Raw genomic sequence first — 26,416 nt, forward strand, 5'->3', positions numbered from 1 at the left:
CGGAAGGGAGACGAGAGAGAGTTTTCACGAAAAGCGTAAAAGAGCTTCGAAAAGAAAGGTCTTTTGGGAGGTAGAAGACGAGGCAAGACGCGAAAATACCGCGAAGGACTGTTCTCCGAGAAAGCCAAGCAGCCCTGCCGCGGAAAACCATGAGTGAAGTTGCAGACGTTGTTTGGTGAGCTTGTCTCTTCAGAATTGAGTGGAGTTTTTCAACTTAAAGAAAAGGCAGCGTGTGACTCTTCTCTCTCGACAGACAACATCCGGCTTCTTCCAGGAAAGTGACTTCTGACAGTTGCGCGCAAATCTCCCAGCAGAGGCGCTGTCTCCGCGTCCCTTATAAAGGGAGGGGGTGGGGCTTTCTAGACTTGCGTTTGAATTTCTCCTCTTCTTTCCGTCCTTTTCATAAAAAACAAAACACTGTAGCATGAGAACTCTGCCGGCTATTTGCGACTTTGGGCTGGCGACAGACACAACACAGCCTCTGGAGGCGGTCCTCTTTTTCCTGTGTTCCGCTGTCCTCTCGCCTGTCTCCTTTCTCTCGCTTTCTCGCTTCTCTTGGTCTTTCTCTTTTCCTCTTTCTTGTCATGTTTGTCGGGTGTAGGCGAGATGCTTTCGACGGAAAGATGCGCCTGTCTCCGAGTCGCAAAACCAACGCAACAAAGGGCCAGCAGGAGACAGCGAAGAGACTCAGTTGTGGCTCTCCGAAGGGAAGAAAGTTCTTCGTGACCGCAGTTTGCCTCTTCTGACTCTTTCATTTTTTCCAAGGTTTTTTGACTCTTCTTGTCTCTTTCGTTCTTCGCCAAGCATGTAAACCTCCTCGACAAACGGACTTCTCGTCGACGACTTGAAACGCGCTTCTCGCGTTTCCTTCTCTCCTGAACTTTCCTCGCCTCCTTCGTCTTCTCCCTCGTCTCGCCTCTTCTCTTCTCTCAAGTGTCTTCTTTCTCTCCTCCCTGTCCTCTCTTTTCTCTCTTTCTTTCCTCGTCTCTCCCTTTTTTCGTCGCCTCCTCCTGCTCGCAGGATGCCGCCTCTGACAGTTCTTCCTCGACGTCAGGCTTCTTCCAATTGGAGAAGGCGGCGTTCTCTTCCGCTCTCGCCGTCCACTCGCGGTCTGTGCTTCGGTCTCTCCTTCCACCAGGGGTCTCCTTTCAAACTTCGTGCATGCGGTGACGCGCGTGGGCTGGTGACACCCGCAACTTGCTCAGAATTCCGACTTCAGAGAAAGAAAGGAGATTCCGATTCTTCTCTCTCTTCTCCTTGCCCTCTCTGTTCTTCTCTCTCCTCTTCCTTTTCTTCCTTTTCTTCCGCTCCCAGTCTCCGTAGCAGTTGTCATGGGTTTGTCTCGTCTTCTCCGCTGTTTGTTTCCCCTCTCGCTGCCTTCACACGTTCGTCTTTGTTGAATCCCCTGCCCACCTTCTTCTTCTCGTCTTCACTTTCTGCTTCTCTCCGTTCTGCGTCCTTCAGCTCGTGCTCTCGTTCTTGTTCTCCTTCTCTCTGTTTTCGTTTGTCTGCTCCTCGGCTCTCAGGGCCGGTCAGTCGGCGTGTAGCGCGTCTCCGCGAAGCTCGCGAGTTCGAGCTTCTCTTGCGTCGGCAGGAGAACGCGTTCGCTCCGGACGCCTCGCCTGCGCAGGCCGACCGCAGAAGCAGTACTCCTCCTACGTCCGCCTCATCGCAGGCGTCTGCTTCTCAGGCTTCTTCGCAGACCTCAGGGCGTCCCCTGGGGGTGGAGGGTCGCGCGTTTCTGAGGCGAGGAGGCGCCTGGCGAGAGCCTCTGAGGAACGTCGAAAAAGACGAGGGTGAAAACCTGGCCTCTTCAGCTTTTCTTAGTCAGGCATTTGGCGCCGTGGAAAGTGAAGTGATTCAGGCCCTCCGCGCTGCCGCCCAGACCCGCCGGCGAGGCGCCTACGAGAGAAGAACTCGAGAGCGAGAAGAGGACAGAGGCCGACGCGGGAGACAAGACCTCCCTGAACAGAGCGAAAAGCGCCTCGATACGACATCTTCACAGGAGACTCCGAAGGAGACGCGCCCTTCCTCGTCTACGTTACACACACATGTCGAAAACAGCTCCCATCCCTCATCTTCTTCTCCTTCCTCGTCGTCTGCTTCAGGCGAATTGGTCGAGTTGTATCTGTCGCATGTCCACAACTTGCGTCGAGTGGCGCCTCAGCCTCGCGCGTTCACGGACTTGCACATCAAGCATCTGTTGCTTCCGGCGTATTCTGCGAACGCTCTGGCGCCTCCTGCTCTTCCCTCTTCGCCCCTCAGTGCAGTCGAGGCGGAGGAGTCTCGAGAGAGAGAAGGACGAGCAGCTGGCGAGGAAGACATCGAAAGGTTTAGGACCTTTCGCCTGCCTTCTTCTGAGGGCGAGGACGAAGTGTATCCACGCGAAGCGCGAGAGAGAGAACGCGCGACGGAAAGACGACGCTGGAGAGACATCGAGGGGGGCGAGGCCCTCGTCGAGGGCGAGGGAGATCTGCAGAAGAGCTTCTATGGCAACGAGAAAAACAACACCAACATCAGACTGCATGCAACGGACGGAGACGGAGGCGAAGGTGCCCTCCTTGAGTGGCAGGAAGTGGAGAGGCGCGTAAAGGTCGAGGAGCTTAGGGAGAAGGAAGAGCGCGAAAGACGAAGAGGCGTCGCGGCGAAACACGCAGAGATTTTGGCGGCAGATATTCAAGTTCCAGGCCTCGCAGCGGTGCGCCGGGAGGCGGCCCAGGAGGTTGCTGCATGGCTGGCACACAGAGGGCTGAAGAGTGAAGAGAAAAGCAGAGGAGATCTCGAAAAAGGGCACGAGGAGGCAAGCAGGAGAGAGGGAGATCGAAGGCTGTCGCTCGCCTCCTCGCCTTTTGAAAGAGAGGGGGACGATGACGAACTCAGCGCTGGTTTTGCAGCAGAAGCGAGAAGCAGTCAAGAAAAACGGTTTTCTCCCTCTTCTTCGTCTTTGTCTCAGTCGCTGTCGTCGCCCGTTGGTGGGGTCAAAGAAGAAGAAAGATTTGCTGATTCCTCGCTTTTCCCCCGCGCTTCGTCGGCTGAGTGGAGTGGAAGGAGAGGGGGGCGCGGGTCATCTGAGGCCGCCGCCTTCGCTCCAGAGAAAAGGGCGGCAGTCGTTTTGTCTCCGTCGACTGTTTCTCCGGAAAATTCACTCTCACCTTCTGCCTCTCTGAGTGCACCTTCGTTTGTCCTCGCTACTGCAAATGCACGCATGCGAGATAGGCTGGTCTGTTCGCTCTACCCCCGCAGCCGCGCAAATGAAGACTTCATTATAGCCTCTTCGTCTTCTTCTCTCTCTCCTTCGTCCTCCTGTTCTCTCTCTGCTTCTTCGGCTCCCTCTTCGTCTTCCCCTTGCTCTTCTCTGTTCAGTTGTGAGGCATGTGAGAGCGAGAGCGACTCGGCTAGCGCGTCTACTCAGCGGCTTGTTCGGAGCGTGTCAGAAGAAGGGAGAGAGACAGAAAGGCCTTTCGAGAGGGGCGAGCACGAGAATCCGCTTTCTGAGGCAGAAGAAAGATTGATGAGGGCGGTTTTCTCGGAGGCTCTGGAGGCGTCGGGAGACCGAAGAGTTCCAGGGACTGACGAGCCAATGGACGTTTCCGCGATGTGCGCTCTTCCATCTTCCGTAGGAAGAAGAAGGCGCTCGTCTCCATTCTCTGGGGGGGGACGCGAAGGGATCGACGAGGCGTGCCTGACCCCACACGAGGGGTCTCCTTTTGGAGGGCCCTCTGGTGGCCGCGACCAGCCCGTGGGATCGGCCGCGACCCGTGGAGCCCTGAGGGACGGAGACACACCCGCGGGGCTGGAGACAAAACGAGTTAAGGGGGACAGCGAGTCGCGAGGGCGCAAGAGACACACCGTTCAGTGCGAAAGGGAAGACGAACCGACACCGTGTCGGTCGAAGAGAGACGAAGAGCGAGCAGAAGTTGCAGCGCGAAGAAAAACGGAGTTTGACATGCGCTGGGCCGCCTCCTGTGCGGGGCTGGCGGGCGCAGAGGCCCTCGGCGTCTCCTCGCGGACCCCACAGAGAGGGCGAACGCGCCTAGGAGAAGAGACAGCGCTCGGAGTGGAGGCTGAAAGCTGCGGCGGAAGACACGGAGGCGAGGAAGACTTCCTCTTCGAGACAGGCGAGAACGCAGACGGAAGAAGTACGAAAGTCTCTCTTCAGAGTGGAGCTCGAAGGTGTGGACGAGACGACTCAGCGCGGTTTCTGTCTCAAGATCGAGACAGTTCAGAAACAAGGAACCAAGAAAGAGAAGAAGAATTTGCGTCCTTCGACACCGGCTCTTCTGCGGGGCGAGGAGGAGGCAGAGCAGAAGAACACCCATCAACCGGAAGTTCTTCTTTTGCGCCGCCCGACGACCCTTTCGAAGATATGCGGCAAATCAAAGTCAATCGAGAACTTGCGGAGTTCTGGAAGGAACGAGGTGCCACAGACTTCGGATTATATAACGAGTGTTACCTTCCTTTCACCACTCGAGTGTAAGTCAAGGCGAGTTTACGTTGGGCCTCCAGCGGTAGCTTCCAGGGACTCGTTTTTCGCAGTCCACAGAAAGTTCACTTTTTTTCGAACGACTCGAAAGTTCTTCTGCAGAACGGCGTGCTCCTTGCTGTCATCGACGGCGGGGCACTGACTCTCGGGATTCCGTTTCTTCTGTTTTTCTGTTCACTTTTCGTCCGATTTCCTGACGAGCTCTTCAGTGAACTTCTCTCAGCAGCTGCCTGGTGATCTCCCGTCTGCCTGTCCGCATCGACCCCAAGGAAGAAAACTCTGGTTGCCGTCATAGATCACCCGACACCTGGACACAAGTAGAAGTACCAATCATATATATATATATATATATATATGCATGTGCATTTATATATGTATATATGTGTGCAGGTATTTGTAGGTATGCATGTGTATGTATGCGTGAATGTAGAAATGTCGGTGTACGTACATTTTATCCACATATCTGCATGCACACACACCTGTAGGTTTTGCGTTTTTTCGTTTTCATTTCCAGAGGCGCTCTGGCGGCGTATCAAGCTACGCGGGAGAGTGCGGCTGTCTTCGACGTTTCCTTTCGCCGCGTCTGGCACTTCCGCGGCCGCGACAGACTATCTGTCCTCGATATGCTGCTCTCCTGCGACCTGGAGCGCGGCATGCGGGTGAGAGAAAAGGAAGTCTTCTGCAGCTCGAAAGAAACTCTTTTTTCGCAGAAAAAAGAGACCCAGCCGCTGCACGCAAGATCGGTAGATCGGTCACCAGAGAGAGAGAGAGAGTAAACACGAGAAAGAGACAAGAGGCAAGAGAGAACGCGGCAGAGAGAGAAGGACGAAGAACGAGAAAGACAGATAAGGAATACGAAGGACAGAGAACAAATGAGAGAGTGACGGAGAGCGACTAAGCAGTAAAGTTGTGGATTTTTTGTGAGAGAAAGATACGCGAAGGAACTGTGTCGAAGGACAACCTGAGAGGACTGGCCTCAACGAGTCGAAATGTGTGCTTTTGAAATACGTATCATGGTCTTCTGGGATCCTCCGCGGCACATCGCCGTATACATATATATATACATATATAAATATAAATGTGTATTTATTTGTAAGTATTCAAGCGCCAAATATGCGCAGGAGTTTGATTTCGACCGTGGAGAGTGTGGATGAGGTTGAAGAGAAGGGCGTTCGCCTGGTGTCGAAGTGCGAGTTCGACAAATGAGAGAGTTTGAGAAGTCGAGGCGAAGGAGACAGAACGCTTCGTTTGCATACAGAGCCTCGCGTTCTCTCAAAGCTAGGAATGAAGTCCGTCACCTGGAGTGGCGTAGCCACTGAGAGCGAACTCGTCAAATTATTTGGGGACTGCGTGCACCGCTTGAATCCCCTGACGCTTTCTGATCTGTCTCTGTCTCCCTGTTTTGCATTCCTGTCTCAACTGCACCCTTCGCGCGCCGTTCGTCCCTCTTGTGTCTGCTTTCCCCTCTGGGTGCCGTTGTCTGCCAGATGCCGTCGTGTCTGTTCTCTCCTTTCTCTCTCCGCATGCGTTGCTACACATGCGTTTGCGTCCTGCGTCTTGCGCATCCTCTGTAGGTGGGGGACGCGCAATACGCCGTTCTCCTGGACTCGCGCGGCCTCGTTTTGGATGACTGCTTCGTCGCGAAGCTCAGCAGTCGCGTCGAGGTCTGGCTTTCCGGTGCGGCGCCTTCTCACTGCTTCGACTATGTCGCGCAGTTCATCAACTACTGCCGGTGGGCTACACACTCGGAAACGCATCGCGTTCTGTCCACTGTTTTGTTGTCTCGCTCGACTGCGTTTCCGCGGCCAAGGAATCTGGGGACTCTGCCAGGGCGTCGAAGGGAGGACGTTCGCCGTTGATCGTCGTTTCTGATCGAGTGCAGACATGTTTGCTCGAACACAACTGACGCGGATCGATCGCGGGATGAACGCAAAATAGCCTGCATCCTTTCCTTGGCGCTGGCATCCCGAAACGCTCATGCTGCCTGGTAGCTGCATGCAGAAAAAGCCGAAGCACTCGCAGCTGTGGGCTCTGCAGCTGTGCTCGGAAAAGCCAGACTCGCGCATCATCAGCCACAACCTGGAATGCATGTGCCTGCTTCAACACACATGAGAGCCTCCCTTCTCTCTCCACAGTGTTAAATTATATCATATATATATATATATATATATATATACACATGTATGCATATGTATATATATATATATATATAAATATATATAAATATATATATTTATATATATATATATATGTAAAGACGATGTGAATGCACGTTTCTTGTTGACGAGCTTGTCGTACTTTGTCTCTTAGTCTTCGAACATTTCCGTAGGATTTTGTGGTGCAGACCTCCTCTAGGAGACGCGTATCCATCACGGAGGCACCTGCGAGTCGATCCGGTTTCTTGTTTCACTGCAGTCCACCTCTCTGACTGTCAGGTCTTTTGTTTTTTTGGCTTTCGCAGACAAACTGGGCTTGACGTCTCTCTCACGCCGCTCCGCTCCTCCGCTTGCGTTATTGCTCTTCAAGGACCTCGCGCGTTTGACATTCTTGCCGACCGTGTGCAGACCTCTCGTTCTTCTCCCTCTTCTCTCTCTCCTTCTGTCTCGTCTCTCTCTCCTTCTGTCTCTTCTTCTTCTTTGGTCGACAGCGGAGTGGCTGGAGGGAGAACGGCGGAAGGCCAAGAGACTCAACATTCGTCTGTGCGTTCAGACGAGGCGACCGGCGAAGAAGGAGAGTATGTTCCTCGTGTGCAAATGCGGACTGCGTGGGGGACGCCGCTGACTGTCGAGGGGCTGATGGATTTGCCGTACATGTCCGCGTTCGAGATAGGCGTTGCGACCCGACGATCGCTCGACCGGTGAGCGCACAACATCCAATAGGCATGGTGAAAGAGACCACGGAAAAAAATCTAGCACAAGTCAGGTCTGCTCTGCAGAAGGCGAGTAAAATACCATTGGAGACACATATATATACACACACATATCTGAAGGATTGGCATATGCAAGCAGACATGCCCAATTGGACTGGTGCTTGAGGCAGCGTCTCTTTTCCATGTACTGGGCTCTTTCCATTCGCTCTGAATTTCCTGAAAACGCACTTTCAACAACGCGAGCGTGGCTGCATGCAGAGAGCGGCATATTTACGTCAACGGCCATGCGAACGCATTTGGAATATGCATATATATATATATATATATTTATATGTATTATATATATATATATATAGGTGGATCTGTAAGAATGCACAGTGTATGTGAGTGGTAGAGAGGATATCTGGTTTTTTTCACATCTTTTCTAGGGCCGAACTCTGTTGGGAAGACGCGACATGCCTTCGGTTGGGCTCGACGGGAGAAGACGGACTCGAAGTTTCATTTGCCTCGCCGGCTCCGGCACTGGCGTTCCTTAAGTAAGATTTTCGAAGAAGTAGAAAAGCGACTCGAAAGCGTTCCGATCGCGAAGAAGATGGGTGGGTCGCGTCTGTGTTCTCAGTTGGGAGACGGTGAGAGAAGTCGAAGTCGAACTTACAGGCTCCAGGATGCGCGTGCAGATGCGCGTCAGAAGTATCAGACACAAACGCAAACAAGCTCCGTCGTACCCCTCGGTGTTTCTCATTTCTCGTGAAGACGAATTCTCTGTTTCTCTTTTGTAGGCTTCTCTTCGACCCTCCTTCGTCTCCTTCACCTCCCGCGGTCGTCGCTTCTTGCCTTTCTCCCCCTTCCATGCCTCCCCTGTCTTCTTCCTCTTCGTCTGTTGCTTCTTCTGTGTCGTCGGTTGGCCCTGCGTCTGCTCTCGTTCCTTCCCTTGGATGTCTGCATGCACTGGACATGCTGCGGATGGAGTCTGGCCTAGTGCGAGTGGGCGTGGACGTAAAGACTCATCATAGCCTTCCGCAGGCGTCTCTCTGTTCGCTCTTGTCGCTCTACAAAATTCGCCGAAGGTTGCTGCTGAGCTACGAGGCCGTTCAAAAGCAGTTCACCCTGGGGGCAAAGATGCAACGTGTGGGGATCATCGTAGGGCATGCGGACCGTCTTGCCGCAGTCGGCGCTTGGGTTCGCGCAGAGGATCGGAGGCGACGAGAAAGTCAGCGCCTCTGGCTGTCTCTGCGCGGGGCGCGGCCTCCACACACGAAGCGCAAGACTCTCGGCGAAGCGCAGCGAAGGCGCAGAGAAGCAGAAGAAGTAAGGCGCGAAATGCAGCCGACACACACCTCTTGGTTGGTGCCGCTGTGTGTACAGCCTTTTGGAACTTGAGAAGGACGGTTGAGAGTCCGCTTGGTTCTTTGTGACCGTTTTTCTCACAAATAGCTCGAAGCGTTCCTGTTGATTTACGTCGACATCTGTCGACTTCATGTCCCTGGTGCCGGAGGTAGAGGAGAACGCAGCAACACAGTCAGGGGTGGGCTGTGCGCTCGTCTCAGTTAGAAGGGAGAAGCTCGATGGTTGACGTGCATGCAAATGTTCTGAATTGCGACATAAAACTGGGGAACTGTTTGCCGTTCTAGACGTTCCGTCCTCAATAAACGCTGGTTCTGACTACGTTTTCCGTGGACCGAAAATCCATGCCAGTACCAATGCAGACAGCAGTGAAGTTTCAGGGGTCTGTGCTCGTCGCAGAGAACGTTGTCGCCAGTTTCCTTGATTCGTATTCGTTTCAGTCTGAATTCCAGTGCACTGGATAGAAAAAAGGTGAAGTTAGGCACAGCGTGTGCGACTTGGATCCGGTAAACAAAGACCTTCAAGATCTAAACCAGTAGGCGAACTCGTGCCTGTTGTTTCTCCGGACTGAAGGAGAAGGAAACCGCGCGAGTTACGAGCCTCAACGTTCGACAGGGAGGAACTTCTTGGAGCTTCTCCTTCGAATCGGAAGCAAATCCGAGATGAAAAAGAGAGCTGCTGTCGTGAGTATCGAGAGTGCGGGAACTTCTCTCTTTTTATGCAGGAAACAGTGAACAAAGATGAGGAAGATCTCCTCATCGGATTCGCCTCAGGAACTCACGAAGACGCCTCTCGCGCCTGGCGTTCACAGCCGCGCGACCCTCGTCTCCCTGCTTCCGGAGCTTCTTCCCTCGTCCCGAAGATTCGTCGACGATCCTCTGTGGCTGTCGTTTCTCCACCTTTGGAGACGGAGAGCAGAAAGCGTCAACCAGAAGGGTACTTTCCTTTTCACGGCTGCATCATCATGTCGAATCCCCACCGCAGACCGATCGGTGTGGTTACCTCCTGCTCGTGGAGTCCTCATTTCAAAAGCCGGCTCGCCCAGGGACTGGTTCTTAGGGAGTTCGCGAAGCATAATCAGGTGAGGAAGATAGACAGAGAGAACAAGACGGAGAAGTGAGCGAACGAGAGAGAGGAAACGAGAATGAAAAGGAAGAAAAAGAGGGGGGAAGAGAGACAAGAAGAGGGAGAATAAGAGGAAGACGAGCGAGGGAAGGAGAGAGAATAGACTCGGAAAGGCGGCGCGACACTGTAGATCGTTCTGGGAGGCATGAAGTGGAGAAAGGAGGATCTATGTGGATGGAGAGGTCTGGGGATGCATTGTGTTTTCACAGTCGTTGGTATGAAGTGGTTTTTAACTGCTGGGAACTGTAGTTTTTATCCTGAAATTACGGGACCGGGTTGCCTATTTCCTTTTTGAAATTCCTGTCGTCATAGGTCGTGTTGTGGGAGGGGTAAAGGAGAAAGCACCAGGGAGAAGAAACTCGAAATGATTTAGAGGCGAAGTGCCACAGGTCCCTTTCCTACCTGTGGCAACGAGCACGAGTCGATATATTTCTGGCGAGCTGGGAATCAGAAAACCCCTGAGAGAAGAAAGCGAAAATAGAGGTTAGACAGAACAGAGAGACAGGAGGCGAAGCTCAAACGAATATGGAGATGTCTTTCTCGCTGTCTTTTCGTTTCGCTGGGGAGTGTCGGTTTCCCCAATAAGAAAAAGCCTGGGTTGTCTCTGTGTCAGCTTCTTGGTTTCCACCGCGTTTTTAGCCTTGCGTTGTTTCGGAGCTACGCGCTTTCTTCCACTCTGTGTGTCGGTTTTTTTTCGTGGTTTCCGGGCCTTCATCGCCATATTGTCCTTGGTTCTCCGACATTCGTTTTTCGGGCGTTTCAGGCTCTCCTCCTCACGATCCTGTCTCATGGTTTTAGTCCGATTTTCGTTTTATGTCCAGGCTCTCCTCATTGCCATTCCTCTGCCGGTGCCCGCCCACTGGTCAGCGAGGCGTCGGGGCCGAGCGCTGCGAAGCAAGCAGTTCAGGTGTCTCGTGCCGGGTCAAGTCCACCGTCTCCCTTTTGTCCCCCACAATTATCCTCAGGTGAAGAGAAAATGTTACTCTAAAGCCGTTTCCCAGTTCTCTCAGGCATCGCTAGGTCTCTGCTTCTTCTTGGCTTGTCTGCATGCACGAAAAGCTTTGCTGCCTCAATTCCCCAAGTCCGCATGGGTGCTTCGGGTGTTCCAGGGGCCAGGGGCAGGAGATCTTCATGCTTTGCATGCTGTCTCTTGTCGGTGTGCACTTTCCTAAACCCCCGTGAACTTTTGTCGACGCGTTCCGGCTAAAGAACCGAGACTTTTAGGTGGGCACGAGCATCAGTGTGCTCTGTGTGTTTGGATCTCTGGATAAGTTGACCTTTCGAGTTCCAAGGTCTTTCCCGAGGTTGTCGGTCTCGCTGTTGGCGCGTCAGGGATGTTCGTCCCCGTCGAGGGCTCCCCCATTTCCGATCGAATGTCTCCTTTTCTCCTCTCCTTCAGTCCGACAGAGACAGGGCGAGAAGCGTCGAGAGGCCCTTCGTGAGAGACGAGAAGAAGAAAGAAAAGGCAAGGCTGAAGGTGCGTTCGCTGTAAATAACTGCAGCGACATGATAGAGCGATTTCTTCGGCACCGTAGAGTTCGAAAATGCGCGTTGGAGAAGGAAAACGCGGAAGGAGGACTCGTGGCGCGATCAAGGCGGAGCGTTGATACGCACGTAGTTCGGAAGAACGACTTGGCAGGACTTTAAAGAAACGCCGAGAAAGGCGTCAACAAGGGAGAGAGACACTGGAGAAAAGAGGGGCGAATGAGAGATTCTCTGCGACAGGAAACGGTCACGGTGGAATCATATCATAGTCACCAGAGTGACAGTTACACAGCGCAACCACTGCGCCCTGCGATCAGGCGAAGCGACACCCGGGAACAGGGAGAGGAAGCAAGGGGAACGCTCCAGAGACCAGCATGGTGCTCCAAAGACCATCGGCATTGTGCTATGTGCAGCATTTTCTTGGTCAGAAGTTGTGAGAAAAAGACGAAGGTACAGACTGAGTCTGGCTTCCAGTCTCTCAGGCAGTCGAAAGGAGGTAGTTCGCATCATGTTTGTTCTACGCGTCTCAGTTGCTGGAAAACGTAGTAGAGTTTGGCGCTGTAAACAGAGACTGACTCAACATCTGAGAAGACCATCTCAGAGCTCAGACTTGCGAGAAAACGAGCTGGAGCCTCACAGGCGCAAACACAGAAGGCGTCTTCGCCGTCTAAGCAGAAACTTTACTCTTGCCCACGCACCTTACACAAGAGGAGGGGACCTGCGACTTCTCAGAAGAAGACGAACAGGAAGACAACTCGCACGATTTCTTTCGTAAAGCACTGTGGTGAAGCGGCTCCTTCCCTCCTAAATTGGCCCCCTGCTTTCGTGGATGGGCTTCTTTGCATCGTAATCGGCGGTTGTCTCGCAAATCCACCACTCTTTTCCTAGATCCAACTGTCCACGCGCACACCCGACCCGCTCGGCGATTCCCGCTTTGAAAACTCGAGTGCTCTTCCGTCACTTCGTGACGCAAAGAAGAGCGAACGAGTGCGACGTGCGGAGAGCTTCTGTGGTTTTCACTGGTACGCGAAGAGCTCCTCCACAGGCAGTGTGCCAGCTAACAATTTGCGCGGTGGCTCTACACCTCCCTGACGTGTAGTTTCCTTCCTGGAGCTGTTGACCGCGCCGAAGGAGGAGGCCGCGCTCTCTGAGCAGCCGAGCGGTCGTTCGCCATATTTTTTTGATGGCGAGACTCTCCCAGTTTGTGAGGAAAGGCGAGGCGTCGGTTTTTCAACTTTCGCGCAGCAAGCCTGGAGAGGGACCTTGGGTCTTTCGTATCGATCGGTTCACGAGAAGAACGGTGACGACGTGTCTCCCGCTCTGCTCAAAAAGTCCGGAAATCCTCCCAACTTTGTGAACTCCTCGAACCGCTGCGTTGGCGGTGTCTCTCTGCCAGTGGGCACACGGCGCTGTGGAGTTTCTCCTCGACGGCGGTCCTCGGGGGGGGGGGGGGCGGAGGGACCGGTGTCGGGGGGTCGACGGCCTGTGCTCCTTTGAGGAAGGAAACGGCAAAAGCGAAGACGAGGCGTTGAGAGAAAAAGCAGAGCCAGCGCCTCCCCGTTTCCTCTACTGCAGGTTCCAGTCTTATATCTCTGTCGAGGACTTTTTCGGAACGCTACCTCGTCTGGCAGTCCCGTTCTGTCTCCGGTTGTCTCTTTTGCGCTAGCTGTTGCGGGACTCTGGAGCGTGCAGCGCTGTTTTTTCCTTCTTCAGTCCACACCTTGAGGATCTCTTGGCTCTGAGTAGGATTTCGAGCGCATTTCTTGGCGCTGGAATCCCTGAATTACACTCCGGTGTGTGGGGGGAACCGAGCGACGCAAACGCGCCAGTTCGATGACTCTTTTGAGGCAGTCGAAGAGAAGACAAAGACACCGGACGGAGTGTCGAGAAAGACAAGCAGAAAACGTTTCCAGAACGAGCAAGTGAAACGCTGAAGAACTGTGCTCTGTCGCAGCTAATGCGGCTCTGGTTGGGGACGGATGTAAATGGAGGGGAGAAAATGTGCATCATCATTTCTGGTGGAGATGGAGGAAAAAACGACGAGGCTGGAGTGGCTTCCTGGTGACGCTGTGTCTTCAAACGTTCTCCCTCGTCCGTTTCCGTGGTTCCTCTGAACACTGATTTCTCTCCGGCGTGTGAAGTTCCACTTCTATGCACGTACTTTCGTCAATATCTCTCTCCTCAGAGAACGAGTCAAGTCAAGTATTCCCCTGCTTTCTCACTGCAAACGGCAGCGAAGCTACATAAGACTCGGAGGAAGTTTGGAATCAATTTCTGTCTTTCTCTCGTCTTTTACTCCTTAGTGTTCGGCGTCTCCCTTCTCTTTCTCTCTCTGATTTTCCTCCCGTTCGATGCATCTCTCTCTCCTTCGAAAGTCACTGCCGGATTTAATCGACATTCCGTCATCCCTACCCCGACGCTGAAGCAAACATGGAGTCTGTCTCTCCAGACCTCAGTTCTCCCCTTCCTCCTCCAGATTCGGTTTCTGCTCTGTCTCCCTCTTCTTCTCCTTCTTCTTCGTCTTCGTCTTCCTCTTCTTCATCTTCTTCTCCCTCTTGTACTTCTTCATCTTCTTCTCCCTCTTCTTCTTCCGCTTCTTCTTCTTTCTTTCTCTCGATGTCTCCAGTGGGTCTTGGGAGCGACGTTTGCTGTGTCCAGACAGCTCAAGTAGAGAGTCCGTTTGCTGCATTTTCTCCGTTTTCCTCGAAAGCACCAAGTCTCTTTCACCCCTCGAAATACGCCGCAACGCATGCAGGAAGAAAACAGCCAACTGCCTCCTCTGTCTCGGGGACCTTCCTCTCTCTTATCTCTCTGAAACTTGCTTCCTTCTCAGAGAAGCCCAGCCATGCACATCGCTCGAAGGAAACTGCTGAAGGGAACCCCACAAAGACCGCCTGTGCACAAGAGACGCCTCTTCAGCGAGGCGCGGGGGAATGTGAAAAGCAAGAAGAAGAGATTCGAGTCAGCGAGAGTCCGTGGAGCCTAGAGATCCCCTTTCGGATCTTCTGGCGCTTCAACAAGATACCAGACCTCAACACTCTCGAACATGTCTCGTCGGTGACTTCTACCTCTTCTCCTCCAACGTATTCATCCTCTTATCCCTCGTCTTCCTCCTCGCCTTCCTCCTCGTCTTCCTCTTCTTCTCCCTCTACATCTCCTTATTCGTCATCCTCTTCTTGCGCTTCTTCCTCTCCTATTTCCTCATCTACTTCTTCTGCTGGTCGTCCTGCGTCGTCTTTTGAGTGCGCGGCGGATGCGTCTTCGGTACCTTTTCTCGGCATGCGTTGCATGCACAAGTCAGCAACGCAGATGGCCGAGAGAGGAGGACCTGAGGACGCTACGGACGCCTTGTTTAGGTGGATGCCCAACTCACGAGAAACAGCTCCATGTGAAGCGGAAGCTGTCTGCGAGTGGAGTGGAGGAGAAGAACGCCCTTTCGAATCCAGCAGCGAAGGCAGCAGAGGAAACGGTCGCGGTCTCGCAAGACTGGGAGGCGAGGAAACACCGCAGGCTTCTCCCCGTTCTCCCTCCTGGGTGTCTGCAAGTCATGGAGCACGCGTCTCTTTTGAAAACATTCTCTGCTTGCACAGCTGGAAGATCTTCTGGACTGCTCCTTGTCTGCCTCCTTCTCTGCATCAAATTCCAGAGCCGACGCTCTTTCTCCTCGCGCGGGTATCCCCGCCTCGAACGCTGTGTGCGCCCTCCACCTCGCCTTCTCAGTCGACTCTTTCTTCCAGTCCGAGTTCTTCCTCTTCCCACACAGATCCGGTCGATTCTTTCCACTCACATTCTGCAACTTCTGCGCGCCGCGACTTCTTGGAGACTTCTGTCTCGCCAGGCTGGTTTCTTGTCGCTCCTCTTGCGGACGCAGACGGAGACAGCACAGCTTCCCTGCGAGGCCCTCAGAATGCAGAGGAGACATCAGAAACTGGTGAGCACTGAACGAGTGTGCATGCACCTCCTGGCGGCCTGGGCGCCTTCTGCATGGAAGCCGAAAGTCCAGCGCTTCCTTCTTTCTCACAGTCACTGGAAACGGACCAAGGGAGAGAACCGAGATCCTCAGCGAGGATTCGAAACCGTGGAAGATTGAAAATTCTGCCCATCCACTCCAGTGAACGACCGTCAACGATGAAACGCATGTGATGCTAGTCAAACAGGCGAGTGCTCGCTCTTGGATGAAAACGAACTGGAAAAGCCTGAGTATCTCCTGCGTGTCCGGTCTCGAGCGTTGTGAGATTCTCCTACTCTCTCAGAGCTAGTTCGCTCTCCACATTTTGACTACTCCGCCTTTTGTCAGAAAGCAACCTTACAGTATTTACAAGAAAGCCTGGGTTCAACGGTTTTTGTGTTTCGGAGACTTTCACTGCATGAATAATACTTTTCTCACACTCAAAGATCCGTCCTCACATCCTGTACTTGGGGGTCCTAGGCAAGCCGCAGACTTCGCTATGGAAAGAGATGCAGGCGTTCACCTTGGAACTGTAGGGATGGAGATACACACGCGTTTCAGTCCCCTGTAGGTCTTGTGAGAGTCCAGTTGAGGTCTCAGAATGCCAATTGGCAAGGGGTGGTGCGAAGTCTAGCTTCAGTCCTTCCTGGATGACCAGCGCTTCTGCATCGCTATGTAGATGTAGAGGGAATACCTTCGGACTGCTGAACCGTGTACTTTGGCAACAAGCGAAGAGATTCCTGTACACGCAGTTACACGCAGTGGGAGAGAAGACCGCCCTTTGAGGGGGCATGGACCTACATATCGTATCGTGTAAGGGAAAGGACAGGAGCGCGACACCGCCTCCAGCGGAGTGCAGGCTAGGACGAATAGCAAGTCTGCTTGCCACTGTCGTTTCCTGATGACGAACTCGAATCTCTGTGTCCCGTTCCCTTGCGCAGATTTCGTTCTCCAGGTAACGACCGGCAACTCGTGCAAGGCCCTGCGAGACGGGGCTCGCGTCCTCCTCTGTCTCCACTCCGACCGTCCTCTGCCCAGCGTGAGATAATTGGTCGAACTTCCCACAGAAGCGTTCTTCTTAAGTTCAGATCAGTGCAAACGGTTTGCCGTGAACAGCTTTGCAGAGACGAGCTCTTTTCACTGATTTCAACAACAGGACCTGGTTTGGCTTGTTCTTTGAATGTTGTTTCTGACTGTTTGTGTCCTCTTCTATTGTCTTCTCGGTGCCTCAACTTCTGTGCCTTTTGCCTCAGCAAGGTTCACCACACTTTCTGCTCCTTCTGAATGAGTGTGCTTCTGCCGTGTTGGCTCTCTTCTTGTGGCTTTTTTTACTCGCCTGCCCCTCCGATCTGGAAGTCTTTGTTCGCTCGCTCGTGCCTCCTTCTGGATTGTCCTCAGCCGCGTGCTTGCGTGGAGTTTTTCTCTGTTCTTCTCGGTCCCCTTTTTCCAGCTTCTTCGCCTCTTCGGCTACGTGGCGTCAACCCTGCTGAGAGGCACTTGTCTCCCTCGAGACATGAAACTCGGCAAAGAAGGGAGCAAGAAAGGAAGAGGAAAATGGTCTTCTGCTGGCTTTCGAGTCTCACAGCCGCAGATCGGCTGGTGTGTTCCAAACATCCCGCCTTCCGGTCCTTCTCTTCTTCTCTCTCAACTAGGGTGGTGCTCATGGGATGCCTATGGCCACGAGATGTCGCCAGCTTCACTTCGCGAGGTTCGCTCAGTCTCCGACGTCTGCCGACTCTCTTCAATGGAGACTCAGCCTAGGGCTTGGATACGAACTGAGAGTCTAAAAAAGCAAATAAAGAGAGCCAATCACATCTTTGATTGAAGCTTTTCGACAGTTCCCGGGTACCCTTCAACCTGACTTGCTACCAGAGAGAAAACAGGAACAAAGAAGCGGACAGACAGACGCGACCTCTAGGTAACATCTAGAATACCTGAGTGTCTGGAGCTGGTGGAAGGAACTTCACTGCAGTTTGTGCCGTGAGGTTTAGATTCTTTTCTCTCTTTTTTCGCCTCCTCCGAGGTCCCTTTTCCGCCTCTCCGCGTGCTGTCATCACTTGAATGTCGTCTGAGGGGGAGGAAGTGGAATTCTTGACTCTTTTTGACTCCTCGTCTCTTCCATCGAAGCGTGCGCAGCCGGCGGCTTCCGTTCTTTCTACAGAAGGCAAGAGAAGCTAGAAACTCAGGTTCCTCTCTCTCTCAGCTTCTTCGCCTACACCTGAGGTTTCTGCTTGCTTTCTGCAAGGTGCTTTCGACCTCGTAGTTCCCTCTTTGCCTGCGGCGTTTGTCTTTCTCATTTCCTCAGACTATCGAAATGGTGCAGCCTGGCTGGGCTCTCGTCGACGACGGTTGGCAGGAAACCAAGCCGTACCCGCCTTCAGAGGAGTGAGTGGAGAGATCTGACGAAACTTGGAAAGGACGAAAAGTGAAAAAAGGAAACGAAGAAGCCAACGGCGCCGACATCGGGATGCAAAAAATGAAGAGCAGAAGCTAGGCGGCGGAAAAGGTGAAGAGGAACAACAAAGACAGGAAAGGATTGCACACGGTTCCAGCTACAGTGTTTAGGTTTGAATTAAACGTGCGTCGGCGTAACTCTGACTTTTGACAAGTGCGACGTAGCACGAATGAGGCTAAAGGCATGAAGAAAACGCATGCCGGAACAAGAGAGGAGACACGCAGGCTCAGGATGAGAATCGTTAGAAGAAGGATACGCCAGACTCCCCGCGTCGCTCACGGCAACACCCGATTTTCGTTAAGGGCAGGAGAATTTGCTTTGTGCTCGGAATCTGCAGTGGAAAGGAACACGCGTGTAAACGGTTATGTCTTGCAAGACATGTCAGCGTTCCGTTGCCTTAAAAGCTCCTTGAGGCCTCGTTTTCCTTCTTTGCAACGTGGATCTTCGCTTTCCCCTCTGTTTCTGTGTCTACGCTTGCGTGAGCCTGTTCGCCGTTCTCCTGTCCTTTCTCTCCATTTCCACGTCGCGTGCGTTTTCTTCTTCTCCGCTGGCAGTGGCGGAAACTCACAGGCGATCCAAAGCTTCGACGGATTTGCGGCGAAGGGCCTCTACCCCATGGGCGAAGTCGTCCAGTCTCTGAACGTGATTCTCAACCGGCCTTTCCTACGTTGGGCGCGAGTCAGAGCAGAAGGTGAAAACATGAAAAATGAACGCAGCAACAAATTTGAACACGGAACTGCTCTCCATGCTCCGAAGCTCTCCCACAAGCAGAATGTAACGGCCTCCCAGACGAACGCCAGCGAGACAAGGGCCAAAGAAGCGAGCGAGAAAAGAAAACAAAGACTCGAAATGCTGAAAGAAAACGAACAAAGACGCGAGGATTCTCCGCGAGTCCTGCTGTGGCACTGTCTCCTCGGGGGGTGGAAAGGGGTCCAGCCTTCTTTCGCGGCGCACCTGAATCTCTCCGCACGTGAGAGGGTCCGTCCAACCTTCCCGCCAGGTTCGAAGCTTCAGCCGATAAACAGTGCGTCCAGAGACAGAATGGCTTTTGTACGTGCCTCTAAAAATGCCATTTCCAGATATGCAAAAAACACGCATGTAACTCCCCTCCCAATCTATCTCTATATTTAAGTGCATACACATTTGTATACGTACATTAGGTGGTAAAGAGCAAATGCTGTCGCAAGGGCGTCTGTGAATCTGCGGGAGCTCGTTTGAGTCTTTCCCTCCTTTGCGGAGCATAGTTGAGTCGTGGTGTGTGTCAATCATGAAATTGACATCTACAGAACGCACCTCTTGTTTGCATACTTGGCTGTGGTCGTGAGGGCAGATTCGTCTGTGTCCGTGTATTTCCCTGTCTCTTCGTGTTCCCTCCAAAGGACTGAGAGCAGACGCTTCGACTGCTCAACTGGAGCACTGGAAACGAGAAATGAGTGTTATTCCTCACTCCTTGAGTCCAGCCTTCTACGACCTCTTCTATTCCCACCTCGGAAAACTTGGTAAGGCACACAGAGGACGACAGAGAGAGAGGAGAAAGAGAAGAAGGAACGGATAGGAATCCTTGAAGGGAGGCATGCCGGAAGCCAGAAGAGAGGGTGACGCTCTGAATACGCGTTTGTCCAGGGACAAAGGAGTACGGTACATAGATCTTGTCCTGTCTTTCTTCTTGAGCCGAGCTTCCACTCTACAAATGTACATGTGTATTTTCATGGGTATTATTCTGAGTACGTGTGGAACCTAAAAGAATGCGTATCCATCTATGGAGTGCCAGAGTCACCGTGAACTTGCTGGGGGTCACCGTGGGCATCTTAGGCAACGCGAGGCCTTTCGAGACCCTTCTGAAGACAGCAATCTTGTTCTTCTGCGTTCGCCATTTCCGGCGCTCGCATCCGAGCCAGCATCTGTGCATGCAGCTGTGCAGAGTTGTTTTCAGGGATTTATGGGACAAAGGTCGATGCCCAGGCGATGGCCGCACTTGTGTCGGAAGGGTCACTGGACTCGACGGCTGTCTCGTACCTTCGAGGCTATCTGCTCGCAGTCCAGCAGGCCAATGCGCGTTTCCTGGTTAGGGACTTTGGAGACGAACCGACAGCGAAACTCCCACACCCAAACGAGGAGACAGCCGAAAGACAAGGGAGTTTTTCCTCAGTGTGCCAGGAACCCAGATTGAAGGGGGGAATTGAGGAGTTGGGTCGGTTCGCCCTGGAAAGAGGTGACGACGGCCGAGAGATACTGCGTGACGCAGAAGCCTCGGAAGGAGACGCCGACGCAGTCACTGAAGACAGAAGTGGAGGCCAGGTCGAAGCCACGGACAATATGTTGAACTGCATGGGGTTGACCGTGCCGAATGTGTACCTCTCTGGATCGATGCTTATCATGCGCTCTTCAGAAGATCATGCTTTCCATGGAGTAAGAACACCTCGGCGTCCGAGAACGAAGAGACCTTCGCGGTGCAAAGAAGATACCACAAGAGAGAGTGCAGAGGTTCCGCAAGTAGAGTATGTGCGACAATTCAAAACGAGATGCCCTACGGAGAGACAGTCAAAATACCCGGCGCTTCGTTGTGTCTGCGTGCTTCTCCCTGTTCCTGACCAGGTCGTCGAAACGGCACAGAATGTGGCACAACACATCTGGCACAATGCCGCCAATAGTTTGTGGCTTTCTCCTTTCTTCGTCACGGGTGAGAGAGACGGAAAAAAAGGGCAGGGTAACTTTCTGAGCGCAAAGACTTGTGTGCGTGTTTGTGCTCTTTATCGAGATAGGTCACTGTCACTCAGTACGCGAGTGTATCAGGAATGATCACAGAAGCGTGTGAAGCAATGTTGCACGGAAAACAGATGCCAGAGCCGCTTCGCCCAGAGGACGATACAAGTCGACAGATGGGTCACACGCAGTCCTCGTAGCGTCTCTGTCAAGGCATATGGTCTCATGGTTTGGTGTAAACTATGTGCTCGGGTGCTGTTCTTCGTTGAATCAAGTGACGAAGGGAATAGGAGAACGTTCTTTGTCTTGCGTTCTTCCCTTTTGATCGTCTGTGAAACGCGGTGTGCCCAGATTTGACTCCCAGTCCACAAATAGTTGAGTCAAAATCTCGGGCGGGAAGTGCCTTTACCTTGCTGACGCCATAGAACGCATGCAGTTTTCTTCTTTCCTCTTTGTCACTTGCAGACTGGGACATGTTTCGCGTCTGTGCTTGGCATAGCCGCATCCACGCCGTTGCTCGCATCATCTCGGGAGGACCAATTTATATCTCTGACTCGGCAGAGTATTTGAAAGGAAGTCTCAACGACGGCGGAGTGAAATCTTGGGTATGTACGGATATGTGCATGTGTCAGATCCTCTGTTTTGGTCGCCTTCGCTTTCTCTCTCATTCCCTCTTATGTTCGTCCACTAATTCGTTCTGTCACTTCTTTTGGTGTTGCCGAAGAAATATAAAACGAGGGGAAGACGTCTACAGAATCTGGCAGTTGCGTATATATATATATATATATATATATATATCGCCACACAGCGGTACACATATGCATCCTTCCGCATCTATAAATGAAAATCTTTCTCTCTCTCTCTTTATATATATATATATATAAATATATATATATATATATATATATGAATTTATTTTACTCAGACGAGTTTTAAGGACGGGTGTTCAGTTGTATCCATGAGTGGAAGTCACTGGCTGCCATCAGATCAATGAAAGGGGTTAAACGGGCTTATCAACTCGCGTGCGCCATGGAATTTTCTTCTCCCAGAGACTCGTCCGGCTAGCTCGCTCTGTATCTCTGCTTGGGTCAGTGGCCACTCCACCGTGGCATAACTGAACTTAGTTTCGCGGATATAAGTCCCTGGAGGCCAATCGAATTTGGTTGATTCCATGTATAGGTTGTTAAAGATGAAGGAAAGGCAACACTGGCGCGAGGTCATCCTGTTGGAAGTCGCACAAGCAGAAGATAGTTGAGAGTTTCGCAAAGATCTATCCTTGCAAAAAGGTTTCTTTGTGTCTGAAGTGATGTTGCTTTCATTGTGCACAGCGTAAGCTCCTGCAGCAGCTGAGGCTACCGGGATGCCCTTTACCCATAATAGGCCGGTGCACTGGAGCCCCGTGTCCCACGATGGACAGTATTTTCTTAAACCCCCTAACAACTCCACGAGGGTAAGACAACTGTGAGGCGGTCGAACGTAGAGCACTTGCACGAAAATTCCTCAACGAACAAACGCAGACACGCTTTGAGAGTAGTGCTGCGAATCCTGAGCTAAGAAAGAACGGAGAATCGAGGCCAACACAGCTGGATCTGAATTGGCAGAAAGCAGAAGGAAACGGAAGTCTGTGCAGTCGAGGAAACCACTTTCTCGAACGCATCCTCGGCGAACGACACAGGGTATCAAATTCAATGCTCTGCTTCAGGCACCGAAACAAAGCGACATCTCAACTAGGTTTGACAACACGGGAGCCAAACGTGCGCCTTCCCACCGTCAGAGCACGATATACGAATCGAAAACGCACACACGAAGAAACAGCTGAAAAAGTACAAAAGTTTTGGCAGAGCTCTCATGTTACGGTAGCCCGGAAAGTGTCGTTGAGAACGAATAGGGCAGTCGCGAACTAGTGCAGTCTGCGAATCGTGTTTAGAGTACTGTGTGGCCGTTTGAGCTGTGGGAAATAGGTTTTTCAATCGATTTCCTGCTGAGAAAAGTGGACGTCAATGCAGGCGATAGCCTCAGCGACTCTGCGGTATTTCAGCAGAAAAACCGTCCCGAATTCGGTTCGTTACCGATTCTTTAGCAGACATGTACGGGCATGGACTACGGTATGCACCCTTTCTTCGTTCTTCAGATACAAGGTGGTGAACAACTGTCCGGCGGGCGTTCTTGTCGCAATTTTCGGCCTTCACGACAGTGGTGCCACACCTTACAGCGCGATCATTACTGTTTCTGACGTCGCCGGCCACCTGCCAGTGGTCCTTGAACGGGCAAACTTAACGGGTAGTGCGTGGATGCCAAGCCCTCTATTGAGTGATCGTTCGGTGGAAAGTGTCGAAAAGAGCGAAAGGTTCCCGATGGCTTTACTGTGCACGGACTTGGACGAGACTGCATGGGAGTGCCACGACAGTCCAATCGGTGACCACAAAATAAACGCCGCTCCACTCGACCGAAAGTGAGACACACCGGAACGCCAATCAAAGAACCCCGCGGCAATAGACAAAACAAGACAGTGGTTCACGAGTGGGCGCTCTCTGTGTTTTACTTTTGCGTCCAACACCCCTGGATAGGATGACGACAGGGCAGGAAGACACGTACACGTACAATTCGGCGAGACTCGCTGCGTCCGCCGTTGCAGTGGAAAAACAGGCTTAGTCGTTACGAAAGCAGACTCAAGAGGTTTTCGAGTGCTGTCTTTGGGGGCCAGAGCTTGCTTCCAATAAACATTTCACTATTCCGATGGTCTCCGGTTAATCTCCGTTCCCTTCAGGTCTGGCTGGACTGTGTCGCCTCTCTACTACATGAGTACCCGACTGTTCGCGGTGACTCCGATCTTCTCCACAGGCTGTCTCCTCGAGCCAAGTGTCAGTAAATCTTCTGTCACGCTTGGCACCCCTTTGTTTGAGACCCTTCACGTGTCCCTAATCGGGGGAAGGTCGCTTGTCTCTGTTTATGGAGAGACCACCGGATGTGCGAAAGGTGAAGCCGCGGCCTCAGACCCAAGAACTCAGGGGTCCAGTGGCCCAACTACGATTGTTTCTCCTCTTGCTCCTCCTCTTGTGTTTAAGTTGGTAATGCACAGAAGGGGCACCTGGGAAGCTGGAGAGGCGAACGAAATTGGAGTGACATCCAAAGAACAGACAGTGCCACACTGCGGGCATCAAAGACTGAGTTGCGACTACGCGAACGTGAAGATGGACAACTCTCAAACACCGTGGAGCCGCGAGAGCGAGGCAAATCGCCATGTGCGAGTTACCGAGTGTTACACGATTCTTCAGGTAAAGAGCTGTTTAGCCCGTCATATGTCAGTGGGTAATTGTAGGAGCACTGGCAGAACAACAGCGGGTCCACTTGATTTTGCTTCCTCCTGGATTGGAATGTGACTGCCTACCCATTACAAGTCTTGTCAAGCGCGTACTACCACCGGAGACTTGCTGTCGCCGTTCCGAGTGCAGGCATGCACGCTTCCAAGTTGTTGAGATGGACCTGTGACTTCTCAGTGAGAGCTCAGTGCCTCTTTCTGGTGTGATGACTTGTTCTTTGACATGCTGACTGTCCTTGTTTCCCACACCAGGGCATCTACTTTGAGATCCATAAGGCGGCAATGTTGGAAACATGTTCGATCCTTTTATGGAGTGATGGACCTCGCCTTCCAGAGTGCTGTAAAATTCCTGCGGGTGCCGGCGGGGTCTGGAATGAATTTGCTGCACACGATCGGATCCATGTCCGACCAGAAGAAGCAATTCATCCCAAGGCGATTCAGTCGTGCACCTTCGGCGGCACAATCTATGAGATTTCCTTGAATGAGGCTAAACACAGAGAGGGACAGCTCATGTCACCCGATCGGACTCATGCTTACTTTGTGTGGTAGCTGACGGCTTATGTAAGTTTCCCTGCTCTTCTTCGTCAAATGACTTCGACAAAGGCAGGTACTATCTGCGTTTCCTGCTTTTCTGCACTTCACAGCTTCCTTGCAAGGCTGCTCACCTCGGTGCTGTAACGGAACAGTTCTAGTTTTTCCAGCCTCTGGTACTTGGAGCAATTGGCAGGGCTGTCGTCGGTGACTCCATGTGCCACGTGTATACCGTCCCCGCTGGACCGCAGTCTATTTAGCCCTATATTACGTCAGTGAAGATTGCTCCTACAGACACGCCGGACCTCAGCGTGTCTTCAACTCCCCGACGCTCGGAGTTTACTTCCCATTTCATTTGCTTCTGCAAACTGCCACATCTAACTCGTTCCTGCGTCTGCCTTCCGGTATCCAAAAAATTTCTCTCTCGCGACCACTGCGTCGATGTGTTGCGGCTCTAGTAGTTTCAGTAAAATAAGGATGCACTGGCACGATTTCAGTTGAAGGGACAGGCACCAATGACTCCTCAGCTGCTTCCCTTTGACGTAAGAAATGTTCAGAGCTTCTGCCTGCATACGCGGGCAACTCGGGCAAACTTGCTGATTAGTCCAGAGGCACAGAGAGGGCATTTAGAGCGCAATTGAGCCTTGACACTCATGAAAAATAATTTGCGTCACCACGTCCATTGACTTTGTTTTCGATCGTTGAATGGGGGATGGCAGGTCTGCACCAGGGACAACAACTTCCCGGTCATCGGACCTAGTTCAGACGAACATGGTACACATGATTTGCGTTGCGACGCATCCGTGCCCATATCAGATGCATCTGACGGACCGAAGTCGCAAAAAACATGCTGACAACAAGCGGCTGCACCTTGGGGTACAAGACAAACAATCCTAGCCACGTGCACTCCGATCTTTTCTTCGTGTATCTCGGCACCAGGTCTCGGAACACGCGCGACGTGCACCAAGCACATCCACATTTCGGTCGCGAGACACTGTTCTGCGCTCCACCAACGACGGACGCCAGTGCGCCGCCATTGGACGAAACATATCGGGATGAACCATCCTGCACTGGTTTTTGCGGGACCGTGCGCCGTCTGCAGACTAGCGCGAGGAAGCTGCAAAGAGCAGAACGGACCCGTGCAGAGACGTTCAGAGAAAGAATAGAAAATACCCACGCTCCTAACCCCAGGGCGAAGTGTGAATGACAGTTTCAGGAACGACAACTGTTGAAATCCGAACAATTACGCGAGCGAGGTCGCGTTGAGGCTTGCGCACATGGCAGCAATTAACCGCCCGCAGGACAGGCTATGTGCTGCATGCGTTAAGGGGGTTGGGATACTAGAGATATCTTACATAGTTGCAACACGGCGAGTCAAGGGATCGATATGAAGACGAATCGTTCCCTGTGGCGCTGCTTCCGCCTCGCCTACAACAGCTGAATACGCTCGAGCCGGGCAATGCCACATAACGCTAACAATGAAACCCGAAGGCACAAGAATTGGACGACGACTGCGACGCTATGCCTTCTTCACGCGACGGAGAGAGAGCAAAAGAGCGGTACATCACAGTGGAGACACATATGAGAGCGATTGCACATACGCTCGTAAAAATCATAAGCCGAGGCACGCGCCCCTGGGTTATCAAGTTGACACGGTGTGTCAAATACCCATGCCACTTTTCCCGTGACAGTCGGGACCCGCGGATGCCACGCAAAGCCCAATTAAAGATCTCCACTCCACATATCCGTTGCGGATCATGTGGAGCGTGAAATATAATCCTGCTACTGTGGTCAAGTCGCGGAACTGTTTTCTATTTCCATTTGTTTTTTCAGCTCGAGATATCCCGCCTCAGAAGTGAAATTGCTGCTTACGCGTCATTTGCAAATATGGGCCTCTGAAGTCAGCCGGAAAAAACGACCGAAGACGGAGGCTGACGTCTTCCCACAAACACTGGCGCTAGCCGAGCAGCCTGTCTCCACGTGGGCCACGCAAGCGAGACTAGGCACACACGCAGGTACTGATTCTTATGGGGACACGATTCTGACAAAGAGCCATACACAGCAAAGTAGACACGAATCACAGAGAAGGGATGCACTAAACAACAACACATTGAAAAAAGAACAAAGCAGCAACTGCCCACAAGAAGCTGCCA

General features: G+C 52.4%; 3 protein-coding genes across 3 annotated transcripts; 2 read left to right on the forward strand and 1 right to left on the reverse strand.

Moving 5' to 3' along the window:
• Positions 1–1,021: 1,021 nt before the first annotated feature.
• On the forward strand, positions 1,022–11,313 carry TGME49_283820 (glycine cleavage T-protein (aminomethyl transferase) domain-containing protein; the record flags this gene model as incomplete). Its single annotated transcript, XM_018781912.1, has 9 exons — positions 1,022–4,473; positions 4,998–5,142; positions 6,058–6,215; positions 6,945–7,340; positions 7,781–7,888; positions 8,132–8,660; positions 9,421–9,777; positions 10,643–10,786; positions 11,221–11,313. The coding sequence occupies 9 exons, from the start codon at positions 1,022–1,024 to the stop codon at positions 11,311–11,313; spliced, it is 5,382 nt and encodes a 1,793-aa protein (XP_018637741.1).
• Positions 11,314–13,736: 2,423 nt separating this feature from the next.
• Positions 13,737–24,660, forward strand: TGME49_283810 (hypothetical protein; the record flags this gene model as incomplete). Its single annotated transcript, XM_018781911.1, has 13 exons — positions 13,737–15,237; positions 16,197–16,294; positions 16,706–16,963; positions 17,561–17,640; positions 18,265–18,710; positions 19,090–19,209; positions 19,644–20,119; positions 20,306–20,390; positions 20,879–21,018; positions 21,742–21,863; positions 22,545–22,865; positions 23,181–23,688; positions 23,985–24,660. 13 exons carry the CDS (start codon positions 13,737–13,739, stop codon positions 24,279–24,281), a joined length of 4,452 nt encoding a protein of 1,483 aa, XP_018637742.1. The 3' UTR covers positions 24,282–24,660.
• Positions 24,661–25,019: 359 nt separating this feature from the next.
• TGME49_283800 (hypothetical protein) lies at positions 25,020–25,731 on the reverse strand (the record flags this gene model as incomplete). The annotated part of the gene is made up of 2 exons (XM_018781910.1): positions 25,020–25,380; positions 25,619–25,731. 2 exons carry the CDS (start codon positions 25,729–25,731, stop codon positions 25,020–25,022), a joined length of 474 nt encoding a protein of 157 aa, XP_018637743.1.
• Positions 25,732–26,416: the final 685 nt, after the last annotated feature.

Source organism: Toxoplasma gondii, chromosome V (assembly GCF_000006565.2).
Source record: "Toxoplasma gondii ME49 chromosome V, whole genome shotgun sequence".
Classification (NCBI taxonomy): domain Eukaryota; phylum Apicomplexa; class Conoidasida; order Eucoccidiorida; family Sarcocystidae; genus Toxoplasma; species Toxoplasma gondii.